Source organism: Malaya genurostris, chromosome 1, assembly GCF_030247185.1.
Source record: "Malaya genurostris strain Urasoe2022 chromosome 1, Malgen_1.1, whole genome shotgun sequence".
Lineage (NCBI taxonomy): Eukaryota > Metazoa > Arthropoda > Insecta > Diptera > Culicidae > Malaya > Malaya genurostris.
In genome coordinates this window covers 73,801,635-73,816,287 of record NC_080570.1, presented here as the reverse complement: position 1 = coordinate 73,816,287, position 14,653 = coordinate 73,801,635, and the positions used below count along the sequence as shown (strand labels likewise).

General features: G+C 36.2%; 1 protein-coding gene across 9 annotated transcripts in view; it reads right to left on the bottom strand.

The window, feature by feature from the left end:
- LOC131440477 (protein tolkin-like) overlaps positions 1–14,653 on the bottom strand; it is a 79,772-nt gene that overhangs the window by 29,159 nt on the left and 35,960 nt on the right. For all 9 annotated transcript variants that reach the window (XM_058611782.1, XM_058611784.1, XM_058611787.1 and 6 more), the window contains exon 3: positions 4,823–6,182. In XM_058611782.1, the coding sequence (XP_058467765.1) occupies positions 4,823–6,182 (1,360 nt within the window). The remainder of the gene's footprint in view (positions 1–4,822; positions 6,183–14,653) is intronic.

Here is a 14,653-nt window from a genome sequence, read left to right as displayed (position 1 = left end):
TATGTTATTGCTATATCAATTCACAGTAACGATTCACATATACGTTAACGTATTTATAATGGTTTCGCAACGGATAATAAGCCTTTTTTCAACTAGTAGCTAAAAACATAGCTGTGATTAAAGATATGTTAGAATCAAGTAACGATAACTTACACATGATAGTTAGCTTAATGTTTACGTTATAAAGAAACACTGCTGTCACCTTGTTTCAACCAGTATATCATCAAAAACATGTTCGTGCTCTTGTTGCAATACAGTTGGGTTAAGTGATATCAAAACTAGTTATGGGTTGCTACTATTGAAGTCAAATAAACTTATTTTCAACTAGTGGCTAGAAGCATTGTTGTGATTAAAAATATGTTTGGATTAAGTAACGATAGCTTATAAATTATATTTAATTCAATATGACACAAAGATGTTATGATTGGAAACCCAAATAACTATTTCGTAACTAGTTATGTTGTGATGAAACATTGCTGTCACCATGTTTTAACCAGTATAACATAAAACACATATTCGTGCTCTTGTTGCAACATAGTTTGGACTTTGTCGTATCAGAACTAGTTGCGAATTGCTACTTGGGTGTAGTTTTCAGACATTTTGTTTCCATACCCCCTATTTACCTCGGTTTCCACAATATTTACTTTTTTATTTTTTCATCTCTTCGTAACATCACCATCACCGCCTACGGTCCTACGCTCCAGTCGATGACCAGCATGCGGGCCACCCGCCGGGCCTTCGTAGCCTGGGGGTGTTTCCCGCGGACCCACACGAACTGAAAGGAAGCGGCCATAGATAGCACCAACTGGAAGTCATGCAATATTCAATTCACCGACCACTGCCGAACGCCAGCTAAAAGCTTTTTCCAAAAATTCTAGACGACATAATCTAATGATACTATTCTAGTTTTAAGTTAGTCGTTAATTAAGATTAGGAAATACCCTTGGCATCTTAGAGCTTAAGCAGTGTGCCTAAAAATATATATTATACTATTGAATAAAAAAAAACAACATTGAAATTGAGAACTATTCAATTAAATTCCTATAATTGTGTATAAAGACTGTGCCAGAAAGTATGGACGCAACCAAAAATCGCTGCCATTTCGCAATGGTTTAAAATCTGTAAATTTTTATGGCGTCCTGTTGTTTACACTCATCTTCAACCACTTGTGCAGTTGTTTATTCGTTTTCATTAGTTTGTTTCGAAATGCGTGGACTTTCAGCAGAACAACGTCGAAAAATTGTGTACAAATGGTGCACAGAACGCGGACTGTCACTGAGAAGGATAGCAAAAATGGAAGGAGTAAGTGAAAAAGCCGTGCGAAATGCAATGAGAAAGCTCGGAGAGGATAACACCCTTGAAGATAAACCGAAAACGTGCTAAAGAACGTTTGAATCTTCGAACCTATAAGAAGCAGAAACAACCAAAACGTAGTCCGAAACAAGAAGCATCGATCAGGCCGAGGGTTCGAAAGCTGTACAATACGAGTCTTGCTGGAAATTTGAACTGCATAATCATGGACGACGAAACCTACGTGAAACTCGATTACAAATCCTTGCCGGGACCACAATATTATACGGTGCGAGAAGGGCAAGTGTTAAACCAGTCCGAGACATCGATTGAAGTCGAAAAATTTGGTAAGAAAACTACCAAAAATGTCACTTTCGTTCCAAAAGACATGAATCCACCAAATTGCCCACAACTTCGAGGATTTATGGGCATTAACGAAGGCACATCTTAGGAAACATGTCTCGGCAGCCGAAACCATTCAAGAGTTCTAAAAAGATTGGAAAAAAGTGTCAAAACTTGTCGCCAAGAAGTCTGTACGGAATTTAATAAAGAACGTTCGCAAGAAGGTGCGCCAGCTAGTCTACCATGGCTAAGTAGCAAATTTTGAGAATAATATTCTGTTGTTGTAGTCTAATATTATCAGTATATCGAATAAAATTTGATTATCTAACACTTGTGAAATATTTACAGCGAAATCAAAGTGCGTCCATACTTTCTGGGACAGTCTTTATAATACATATAATGCAAAATTATAGGAAAATATTGTTCCCCAAATCTACAAACTAATTAACACCAACATCTACTTTTTGATAAACTTCATTTATCCATTACTTTTTGATATCAATTCGCCATACCCGTAAAAAAATAATAATAGTGTAAGAATCAATAATCTTAAAACTTTGTCAAATCTCGACGATCAGGCTCAGAGTTACCGTAATTTTAAACGTTCTTAACTAAATGATTTGAAGATGGATTTGTATTTTTTCTCGGTGAATGGATTGCTAAGAGTACCGTAATAATCGAAAGAGAAAGTAGACAAAGAGAATGAGTCATTAGCAGTTAGAATCTAGTCTGATTTCCATCGAGGAATAATATAAACCCATCGTTAAATTACCTAGTTCGAAGCGTTTAAAATTACGTTTAAAATCTAAGCAATCTGTAAATACAGCGTTTTCTTCAACAGCGTTTTCTTCAACTTCAAACGTTCAGTGGTGAACAAAAATTAACTGTGAATTGCAGTGCAGTGAACACCCAAATACACAAACAAACACGTATTTGACATACCTGTATACAGCACCGCACTGCACCTCAACCGTCATCTACTCGTCGAGCGGATGGTGAGACAAATTTCAAGCCTTTTTAAATGCCAAAAATTAGGCTTCATAAGACTGTATCAATTTTGTATCATTTAATTAGGTTACATGATTGTTGGGTTCAATAATAGGAGCTAAGGGCTTTTGAACTAAATCCATTTGCTCGTAAATGAAAATTCCACGATGCATACGACCCGTCTACAAACTAATCCATTTTCAAGGGCAGGAGAGAGAGTATTCGGTTGCCGGCACCACACCATAACTTTTGGCAGAAAGCAGATACCGTCATTCCATTATTATTTTGTCATTATTTTTTAACCGAATTCCAAAGCAAACAGACTTCAATGGTGTGAATGTCTACACAAAAGTTTTTTCTGACTTTTTATTTTATAGTGCCATAAATTGAAAAACATAAATCAAAAGGGTGAATGTATTGAATTTTTATTAAGTTAATTCAATGTACTTTGTGATTCAACACCAGTTGCTATCAAAATACTCGCAACTAGATTTTTTTTTCATTACTTTCAAATTTCCACAGAATTCGGTTTCCGGCACCCTTTTTTTAACTTTACTGATTATATTAAAAAATTGCTGCACCAATTTATTTCTTTGATAATTTGTTAGCCAAGAACTTTAGCTTTCAATTGCTATATAAATGTCCACATAATGTACACTTAGTCAAAAGTTATAAGCCAAAAATAAAATGATGTCGATAACCGAACACCCTCTCCTACATTATTGAAGTAAATCGAATCAAGTTAAATGTGGCAAATCCATTAACAACTCCGAGATACAAGCGATTCAAATTACGTCCGAAAAATGTATCGCCGATAGTTCCAAATCGGCCTGCTAGTTACTGTAGAATCAACAGCTGATCGGTATTCAATATACGCAAGCGAACACGTGCAGCTGACGGAAAATGACATCTACACGCAGCACAAAAGCGAATATTCAGCGAGCAAATGGATGTAACTCAGTTTTGTAATCCACTCACTAGACAACCTATCTGTTTCGTTGGCGTTGGCCGACTATAGTGAAAATTGTAAAATGGCATATATTTGTAGATTCCGTTTTATGCGAAGATTCATACGATGCACAACGAAGCTATAATTGTTCTTGCATGACGTAAATCCTCCCTGCACCGATCGAAGCAGAAACGACAGATATTGAAACATTGCCATACATGTTTAAGTTAAATATATCCGAATCGATTGAAGTTAGAATATTGTTCAAAATTATGACAGAAAAAGGATACGCTTTTATTTTTGAAACTTTTGAGTGACACCCGGCCTCGTATAGTGAAGAGCAAGGCATTTTCATTGCCAAAAATTACAACAATTGTCGGTCAGTCAAGACATAGGGAAAAATTGAATGACGACATCTCATCTGTAATGTTGACAACGATTCAAAACATTCAATGCGAAATGTTGGCAGTTTCGTTAGTTCTCAGGCCCGTACCCAGGATTTCGTTTCGGGTGGGGCCCAAAGATAAAATAATAGATTGCTTGTGTACGTAATTTTCGGTGTGCCTTTTACGGATGGTTTTAAGAGACACTTTAAACTTTTTCACTGAAACTGTTATTGTATTACATTTCTTTACGTTTACTGTCTTGTTATTTCTGTAACATATGTCTGAGATCTTCTAAATAATTATATATCTGTTTTTGATTTCGGGAGGAGCCAGGGCCGCTCGCCCCCCCCCCCTTCTGGGTACGTGACTGTTAGTTCTACATTGTATGTGACAGGTCGTTTGCTGGTTTGGAACAAAGCTGTCATTCCTGTCGTCATTCTGGTTTAAGGCACTCTAGGAAAAATGTTTTTTTATACGCACATACTAATTCATAGATTAACATAGATTAACTAATAGAAGTATAGATATGATATCAAAGTACTCTACAGTATGTGTACATTCCTATAACAAGAAAACAGAATGTATGCTGGTGTTTTACAATAGAGTTAAAGTCTATTCGCACTATTCCGGGACGGGACCATCCGGGACTATCCGAGACGTCGGCACCGGGAAAAACGAATATCGGCGAGGAATATCGGTGGCAACCAAATGGATTTAATGCCGGATCCGACATTCCAATACATGCACATCCCGGCAGCTCAGTCATCGCCGATGATAAAAAAATGTCCCGATCGTCCCGGCATAGTGCGAATAGACTTTCATATTCACAATAAATGATATCATTTAGCCTTCATATTTACCGACATACCTTTTTTCATCAACAGGTGGCGATGAATGTATTTGCTTTTCCCCGTTTTTGCTAGTTGCATCATGTGTCATCAGGAGCGACGGACCAACAGCTTTTCTTTTTGAATCCGTCATTAATGCTGCTTCAGATATGGCTCCCACGTCTGGTTTTTTGTCTTCAATGATGATATCATCGTGAATGCGGGTATGTTCCTGTCTGATGGTGTACATTTTTCCGTATGTGCTTTTGTTTCTACTCTCCTGTTCGTAACTTTTGCCAGTTTGTTTATGACGGTATGTGAGCTCTTGTAAAGCTTTCTTATGCAAAGTCTTGCTTCTGGATTTCACTTTACTTAAGGATTGTTTACCTCTGACACCCTTTTTATGTTCCTTTTTTGATTGTTTCATGTTCGAATCATCTATTGAAAGGGTGGGAGTACTTAGTTCACTTTTTAGCCTATCTAACCTGGCTCTATACGAATCTGATTTTGCATCTATTGGTTTCCGACGGATTTTATCCGATAGCAGTTCCTTTGTGTCTGTATTTTTACGGCCACTACCCTGCCTGCGACGCCGATGATGGCGTTTGTGCGTAGTTATGCTCCCATCCCCATTTAGCACCTGCACGTCTTCTAAAGTTCTGCCATTCCCTCCGGCATTACTGAATCGGTTAGCTTGAGTCGTACGGATTGTTTTCATCGTTGTCGTAGGCGTTGAAAGTGCCGTAAGAGCAATCTTCCTATTGGCATGATTGTTTGTTATTATGTTATTACTCGAGTCATCAATAATGATATCTTTCGTATCGGATTGAATGCGATTATGGTCAATATTGCGAACTGCCGCTGTTTTAGCGTTCTTCTTGTCTTTGTCAGCGTTGTTATCGTTTCCACTTGATATTGAACTTTTTGGTAATAAGCGATTTTGTTGGGTTGACTGCTCCGTTTTGTGTTCATTCCGGCTGGAGTTATCATTTCGATGTATGATGTTGTCATTATTGTCTATGATAGTTGCCTTGAATTGTGATTGACCGTAGTAACTGTCAATTATTGCATTATCGCTGTCCTCGTGGCGATGAGCTTTTATGTTCAGCGATTTGTGATCGATAGGTTGCGATCCAGAAACGTCTACTGTGGGATCATTGAGTTTTTTACTGGTTTGCTGGCTCAGGTTTGTATGTCCATTGCTTATCAAATCTGGCGTTAGCTGTTTAGTTTTCTTTCGGATAATATCAGTCAACCCTTCCTCCTCCACTTGCAGACCTTCGTGATAAACTTCTTGTTTAAGTTTTTCTAGTTCCTGCTGGAAGGATTTATTCAGTCTTTGCTTTTGCCACTCCGTTTCGTAGTTTATATTTGGCAGTGCGATATCGCCCAAAAAGCCGCCTAAGAAAGAATAGAAAGAAATTTTGTTAAGTACAAAGTGTATAAGAAATTTAACAAATTTTGAAAAACAAAAAAGGTTTCTCACGAGAATTATTAATGCCATTTTTAATTATTACTTAAGTAATGGCATTCTAAATTTGAATGGAGAATTCATCATTACTGCGCTTACACGTTCATTAAAAATGACATTGAAATTCCGTGAATTGGGCTTCGAATTGCTTCCACGTCCACCATATTCACCGGATACTCCCAGCGACTGAAACCTGTTTGCAGGTCTAAAAATTCGTTACAAGGAAGAAGATTCTACTCCAACGAGGAAGTCATCGCAGAAACAAACGCTTATATCGTAGAAAAGGATAAATTGTTCTACAAGAAAGGTATTGAAATGTTAGACAAGCGTGGGACTGATTGTGTGACTCTTGAAGGAGACTATGTTGATGAATAGAGTTGAGTTTTGCAAAAAAAGTGTTAATTGATATCTAGAGTGTTTTTTTTTTTCGACCAACCAACAAGGAAAATGGAAAGGAAGAGACGTTTTAAATTTCGCAATTTTATGTAAATTTTTGTGTAAAAATTAAAAGGTACATTTTTCAGTACGCATTTTATCTAACAATGGTTGAAATGTTAAAAGACAAGAGAAAATATTATCAGATGACTTATTAGCATAATCTCAATAGTATTTATTTTTATTTCCTTTTTAAAGAAATTTTTAAGTTTAATATAAACTAAAACTATGCACGAAACAATCATAGAACTTTTTTGTACAAAAATTCAGTTTTTTTTTAAAGAAACGGATATATTGGATGATTTTTTTTATTTAAAAGATATTTTTTATTCAGGCCTATTTGCGTACAAGCTTTACGCGGCCGATTGAGCCGATTTTTCAAATAATTTTTTTTAGTTGGATCTCGTTGTCACCCTTTTTCTAGGGGGAGATTTCCCTCCTGCGAGGATTGAGGGGCACTTCGTATATTGGAAGTTGATTTTTATTTATTGTATCCTTTGGCTTTGGTGGAGACAATTTTTTTTGCTTTAAATTAACAAAATTTAGCGAACTTGTTGTGACGCGTTCTGAACAAAAATAAATCATGAAAAAATCATGATGAAAAGAAGAGAAGGAGACAAACCCATATATTATTTTCTTGTAGGGAAAGTCGGGGCGAAAATGACTACTTTTAAATCAAAATGCCGCGATCATCCAGTCATCTTAAAATGATTAGTTATTTGGGGGTTTTTGCTCAGTGGTATATGTTGAACCGTTGGGTGGCGTTAGCAATTGCCTATGGGGTAAGTGAATAAAAAACGATTAACTCATAATCTAACTCAAGGTATGGCTCAGGGAAACAATTCACGCATGTGGATATACTGTTGATTTTCGCCCCGGTCTTCCCTATTTAAATTCGCCACGTATTGTCACTGTTCTTTCTGACGTTTTGTATTGCGGCGAATCGAAATTCGATGCGTTGAAGATTTAAAATTCTCTAATAATCTTTTGAAATGAAAAATACAGTACATTTTATTAAGAAAATACAGCACAAATTTGAATACAGCACATGCAAGGGTATCAGTATCTGCACACCTAGAAAAAAACGTGTAAATTTACGTCTTTTGAGACCGACATATATGAGCGTCAAAAATGACTAAATTTTATAGTAATTCTAACTTATACTTAATGCATTCTGACATATTTTTAAGGAATAAAACATGTAAATTTACACGTTTGCTTGAAAAGCGGGGTATGTCTGACGTATATTTATATCATTCTTGTAAAATTCAGTCATTTCAAGGATTACGTTCTTATGAATTATGTCACATGTGGATTTGCGTCACCTGTAAATTTCATAATTTTTTACTGTGTGGGTCAAAAATACAGTACAATACTGTAAAATACAATACGGATACGAGCGCAAGGCATAAACGATGCTGCCTAAGGTAGGTATTTTGTTGGTATCCAGCAAATTTAAACAGTTTATGCTGGAAGAAGTGGTCATTTATTAATTCTATATATTCGAAGAACTTGAAGATTTATATGGATATATTCAGTTACATACAATGTTAATTTCGAATTTAACTTATAATCTGCACGAAAACGTGCAAAATCGAAGAAGACGAAACCGGAAACGAATAGACAATTCAGTTTATTTTGTCTCACTTAATTCCGACAGAATTCCGAACCAATCTGTTGGAGGCGAAACTCATTCGGAATCGGTTGTCGCATTGCAGTCCGGATTGATTTGGATTTCTCACTGAATTCCACATAGAATTCTGAATGACAATTCATCGCCCACTCGAATTCGATTCGGAATTCATTCCGAACTGATAATATGGGCTGATGTGCAAGCAAGAGACCGACTCAGTGTGCGTTTCATCCGAGGCTTTAGCCCACCCAATCTCTTTGGCTTTATTTATGTGGTTGTAGTTTAAACCCGTTTTATTCAAATTTTCAGTTGCACCCGGTTAACCACGAAATACCAGAAAATTCTATACATATAACATTTTCGCATTTTTAAGTTAACATTTTTTGCAATAAACTTTTTCGCGGGCGGGGCGAAAATGACTACTTTTAAATCAAAATGCCGCGATCATCCAGTCATCTTAAAATGATTAGTTATTTGGGGGTTTTTGCTCAGTGGTATATGTTGAACCGTTGGGTGGCGTTAGCAATTGCCTATGGGGTAAGTGAATAAAAAACGATTAACTCATAATCTAACTCAAGGTATGGCTCAGGGAAACAATTCACGCATGTGGATATACTGTTGATTTTCGCCCCGGTCTTCCCTATTTAAATTCGCCACGTATTGTCACTGTTCTTTCTGACGTTTTGTATTGCGGCGAATCGAAATTCGATGCGTTGAAGATTTAAAATTCTCTAATAATCTTTTGAAATGAAAAATACAGTACATTTTATTAAGAAAATACAGCACAAATTTGAATACAGCACATGCAAGGGTATCAGTATCTGCACACCTAGAAAAAAACGTGTAAATTTACGTCTTTTGAGACCGACATATATGAGCGTCAAAAATGACTAAATTTTATAGTAATTCTAACTTATACTTAATGCATTCTGACATATTTTTAAGGAATAAAACATGTAAATTTACACGTTTGCTTGAAAAGCGGGGTATGTCTGACGTATATTTATATCATTCTTGTAAAATTCAGTCATTTCAAGGATTACGTTCTTATGAATTATGTCACATGTGGATTTGCGTCACCTGTAAATTTCATAATTTTTTACTGTGTGGGTCAAAAATACAGTACAATACTGTAAAATACAATACGGATACGAGCGCAAGGCATAAACGATGCTGCCTAAGGTAGGTATTTTGTTGGTATCCAGCAAATTTAAACAGTTTATGCTGGAAGAAGTGGTCATTTATTAATTCTATATATTCGAAGAACTTGAAGATTTATATGGATATATTCAGTTACATACAATGTTAATTTCGAATTTAACTTATAATCTGCACGAAAACGTGCAAAATCGAAGAAGACGAAACCGGAAACGAATAGACAATTCAGTTTATTTTGTCTCACTTAATTCCGACAGAATTCCGAACCAATCTGTTGGAGGCGAAACTCATTCGGAATCGGTTGTCGCATTGCAGTCCGGATTGATTTGGATTTCTCACTGAATTCCACATAGAATTCTGAATGACAATTCATCGCCCACTCGAATTCGATTCGGAATTCATTCCGAACTGATAATATGGGCTGATGTGCAAGCAAGAGACCGACTCAGTGTGCGTTTCATCCGAGGCTTTAGCCCACCCAATCTCTTTGGCTTTATTTATGTGGTTGTAGTTTAAACCCGTTTTATTCAAATTTTCAGTTGCACCCGGTTAACCACGAAATACCAGAAAATTCTATACATATAACATTTTCGCATTTTTAAGTTAACATTTTTTGCAATAAACTTTTTCGCGCAATAGTGATAAGCGATAAAAAAAATCATGAGTGTCAAATGGAACGTTCCTTAGTTATTTGAAGATTTGTGCCTTGCCGTAGCTTCTCATCAATTTCCGTAGCTTCTCATCAATTTCCTGATGAAAAGGGAAGGATAAAAGGAACATGGAAGGTGGGTGAAGGAGAAAACAAATCGTTCTGCATCCCCGAGAGGATACTGAACGATCTGCAGGTGCTTACATGTACAGTTAATAAAACCTTCAACCCCCGAAAGGATTTCGAGATTTGATAAAAGCGACACCATTTTGCACTCCCGGAAGAATGCAGACGGTCAATACAGAAAGGATTCATTCACTCTAGGAAGAACTATGGAACCTTCTAGCTATAGCCATAGCTCCTTACCACATGAGAAACGATAGAATATCCTTCAATTTTAGCTCCGCATACACAGACTCAACCATGTATGGAGAACCAAAAACCCGGATACGTAGTCAATGCGGGACAGTTACATATCAGATGCTATGAAGTACCGTAGTCGCATACACACAAATCACACGAATAATACTCAGCACGCTGAATAGTAGCCTTGTAATACCTGAGCTTGCAATGTCCAGTCAGAGCTCTGACCAGAATACTGCAATGATGCTTGGAAAAATGCAATAGACACTTTGACATTTTCAGATTCAAATCTGGTAAAAATACTTTTGTCTGAGCGCAAGTTTGCATGCTGTGCCAGTTGCTGGCACGTTTGGAGGCAGCCCAAGAACGAATTTTATGCTTTATCCAACTAGTTGAAAGTGGTAAAGCTGGTTCAGGACCAACGAAATCATTCGTTGCACCAGCTCTAGCCAACTCATCAGCCCCTTCATTTCCAGTAATACCAAAATACCCATAAGAAGTAAATAGCACTTGAAATGCTGATGTCTTCAATTTGAGTTCGACAAGCGATCACTAGATCCGACCGTGATTCATTCGAACTGAGTGCTTTTAAAGCTGCCTGACTGACAGAACAAAAATAAATTCGTTTACCACAGATTTTCTACTGAAGTACCGATTGTATTCCATACAAAATCACAGTTTTCTGCTTGGAAAGCAGTACAGTATCTACCAAGTGAATGAGACCGCTCTAGCCTCATTGCACGACAGTGGACACCAGCACGACTATTCAACAGAGAACCGTCTGTATAACAAACTTTATGTGTTCATCAAGTTGTCGTCCCAAATAACCAGACAAAGTTTTTCTAAAGTTTGAGCGAATTCTATACCTATTTTTTATATATATAAAAAAAGGTAAAACTAGGGAGGCTTCGTAGGGATCTATAGAAATTATTCGAAGCCTCCCTAGTTTTTCAAATCAAATTCCGCATGTTTGAGCTCCGATTTCATATGATTTAAGGATAAATAAATTTATATATATATATATATATATATATATATATATATATATATATATATATATATATATATATATATATATATATATATATATATATATATATATATATATATATATATATATATATATATATATATATATATATATATATATATATATATATATATATATATATATATATATATATATATATATATATATATATATATATATATATATATATATATATATATATATATATATATATATATATATATATATATATATATATATATATCCATCAAACTCAGATGAGAAGACGAGTGGATTATAATGTGAGGTTAAGTCTTAACATCAAAACACGATTGTTATGCTTTAATACTTAGAATCAAAATGATCGCCTGTATATGTATTGTACATATTTTATTGCCCAAATCCTTGAAACTGTCACGTCGGTTTGTCAGTGGATCAACATAGAAGACACAAGTTGTCACTTTGTGGGCGAAACAATGCAATTCATTTTTATTGTCGCTAACAACCTGCTAGGGTGGGGGAAATACCTGGTCCTTAGTTTTAACAGTAGCGCTTGTAAAATATTTAGTAGGGCGAATACATTTCTCGACATATAGGTTATGATAGAATTGATAAAACTATTTTTCAAGTGACTGACAGTTTTCAATTGTTCTTTTACGCAATTAAGGCGGAAGTTAACATACGTTATGCTTACAGAACCACCATAGTCTTCTCACTCTTGTAACATCCGTTCTGTGAAGAGCTCGAGATGAGTAAATGCTGATGACAGGAGGCATGACGACGGTAAATTAAAAATAATTGAATTGCGACGTTAAATCGATCGGCTTGAGACAACGCATGAATTTGCCCATTGTTTGGCTCGGTGTAATTTTTGTAGTTTTTCATAAATTATGATGTTATTGATTCTAAATGACTTTTTTTGTAAACTTAAATAACCAAAGTCTAACATGATTATTCAGTTTTTCTTTTCAAAGGTACGGGGAGATAAGTAAGATAAGGCCTTCAAATAAAATCGTCGGATAAAAACTTCAGAACGTTCCATAATAATGGGAATTGGCAAGTATAGAAAGCGTTCTTTTATATATTTATATCGTTTTTGTTGTGATGTGATGCTATGATGTTATGATATATCCTAAACAGTTTTAATTTATACTTCTCTATTCGTTCGCAAATTTTCTCTGAATATTTTTCAAATCAAGAAACGATGCGAACTGTAGCTCTTTGTTTTAAATGAAATTAACATTTCCGAAGTCTTAGTAGTTCCCAATTAACGTAGTCTCTGAAGTTCCCAATTAACGTAGTGGGAATGGATTCCATCCTCTCGGTTAGCAGCTTGTTGCATATGGCATTTGAATTTGCACCACCAGCATTCAACAATTGTTGTGCACTGAGTTTCAGTTATGTACAGAGTTGTTAAAAGTAAATTTTATAGGCTCAAAACTCGTCAATGCAAAATTACTTTCAAATGAAAACTAAATTCTTATGCCTTCCAGAATCAGTCCTTTTCATTTTGTATATTAGCGCAAACGCAAAAATTGTTGTTTAGACAGTGAACTATTGCGAGGATGATTTTAATTCGTAGTAAAAATATGACATTTCGGTAGTTATTTTCTATCAAGTAGTTGAATTTGACTAAAACTACGACCCTTTTCTGAATTTGTCATATGAAAAGATATTTGCATTTATTTTGCTCTGTAAATAAAAGTTAACAGACGTATTCGTGTTCGCTGATCCTAGTAACTGATGGATGGTTGATTTTTCAGGTGGACGCATCTTATTTCTTGCCGAGGTTTTCTCAATAATAGTCTCGAATCATTTTTGTTTAACCCTTCATAATAATGTTATTAGATCGTCAATATAATTGTTGCTTTGTTTTACTAACTAATATTATTTTTTGATTGGCAATATTTCGACACATGGATTCGAATAAATAAAGCTGTGTATTTTTCAATATGTATTATTCAAATTTTGATTAATAGCCAGCAGTGTCCAGCAGACAAAAGCTAAAAGGCTGAATTTTTAACTTTCCCTAACTGAGACGATGGTTTTGAAGGAGCAAGCGTCACATCTGCTGGCAAGTAAAGCTTGCTTCATTTAGGATTGGAACAAACTTTTGCTCATATTGTGGCGCTCCTGGTGGACGGATTTGGATGTTCTTGGCGCCCACGTGTCGGGAATTTTGTCAGCTTCACGTATGATTTTTGACATTCTGCAAATCGACTGTACTTTGTAAACGATCAACATGGAAGCCGAAAGAAGGGAAAAATTGTGCACAGTTATTTGAAAAATCCATTGTGGTTGCTGAAATTGCCCAGAAATACCGTATGGCGCGTTATCAAACGGTATAAGGAAACATTGACGACGATTCGGAAGCCTCAAGCCAATCGTCGGAGTGGAACTATCGCCCATACACTGCGTGGTAAGATTTTGAAGACGATTAAGCAAAGCAAATCAAAGTCAAAGTTTTGGCATTACATTCCTTTTGTGGAATTTGGCCTTTCTGTTTCAACAGACTTCGCAGCCGATTCTTAGTGTACAGAATCATTGCATGGCTAGTACTATGGATCCTACTGACACTAAGAATCCTTCCAGGTCGGGGCTCGAACATACGACAACTGGCTTGTAAGACCAGCGTCCTATGCGTTGAACCGCCAACCCGGAAGACGATTAAGAGGAATTCTAATCTGTCGGACCGCGATTTGGCCAGAAAATTAGGTGCTGCCCATAGTACCGTGAGGAGAACTCGTCTCCGGGAAGGAATCAAGTCGTATCGAGCTAGTAAACAGCCAAATCGGACAATAAAACAGAACAGTGTGGTCGAAATTCGTGCTCGAAAATTATATGACCAGGTGCTGACCAAGTTCGACGGGTGTCTTCTGATGGACGATGAAACCTATGTCAAGGCTGACTTCGGGCAAATCCCAGGTCAAAAATTTTACTTGGCAACGGCTCGGGAGGATGTTCCATCCAAATTTAAATTTGTTTTTGCCGACAAATTTGCAAGAAAATTTATGATTTGGCAGGACATTTGCAGCTGTGGCAAAAAACGAAAGTTTTCCTTACAAATAAGACAATGACATCGGAACTATATCAAAAAGAGTGTCTCCAAAAACGAATTTTGCCGTTCATTCGATCCCACGACCATCTCGTAATG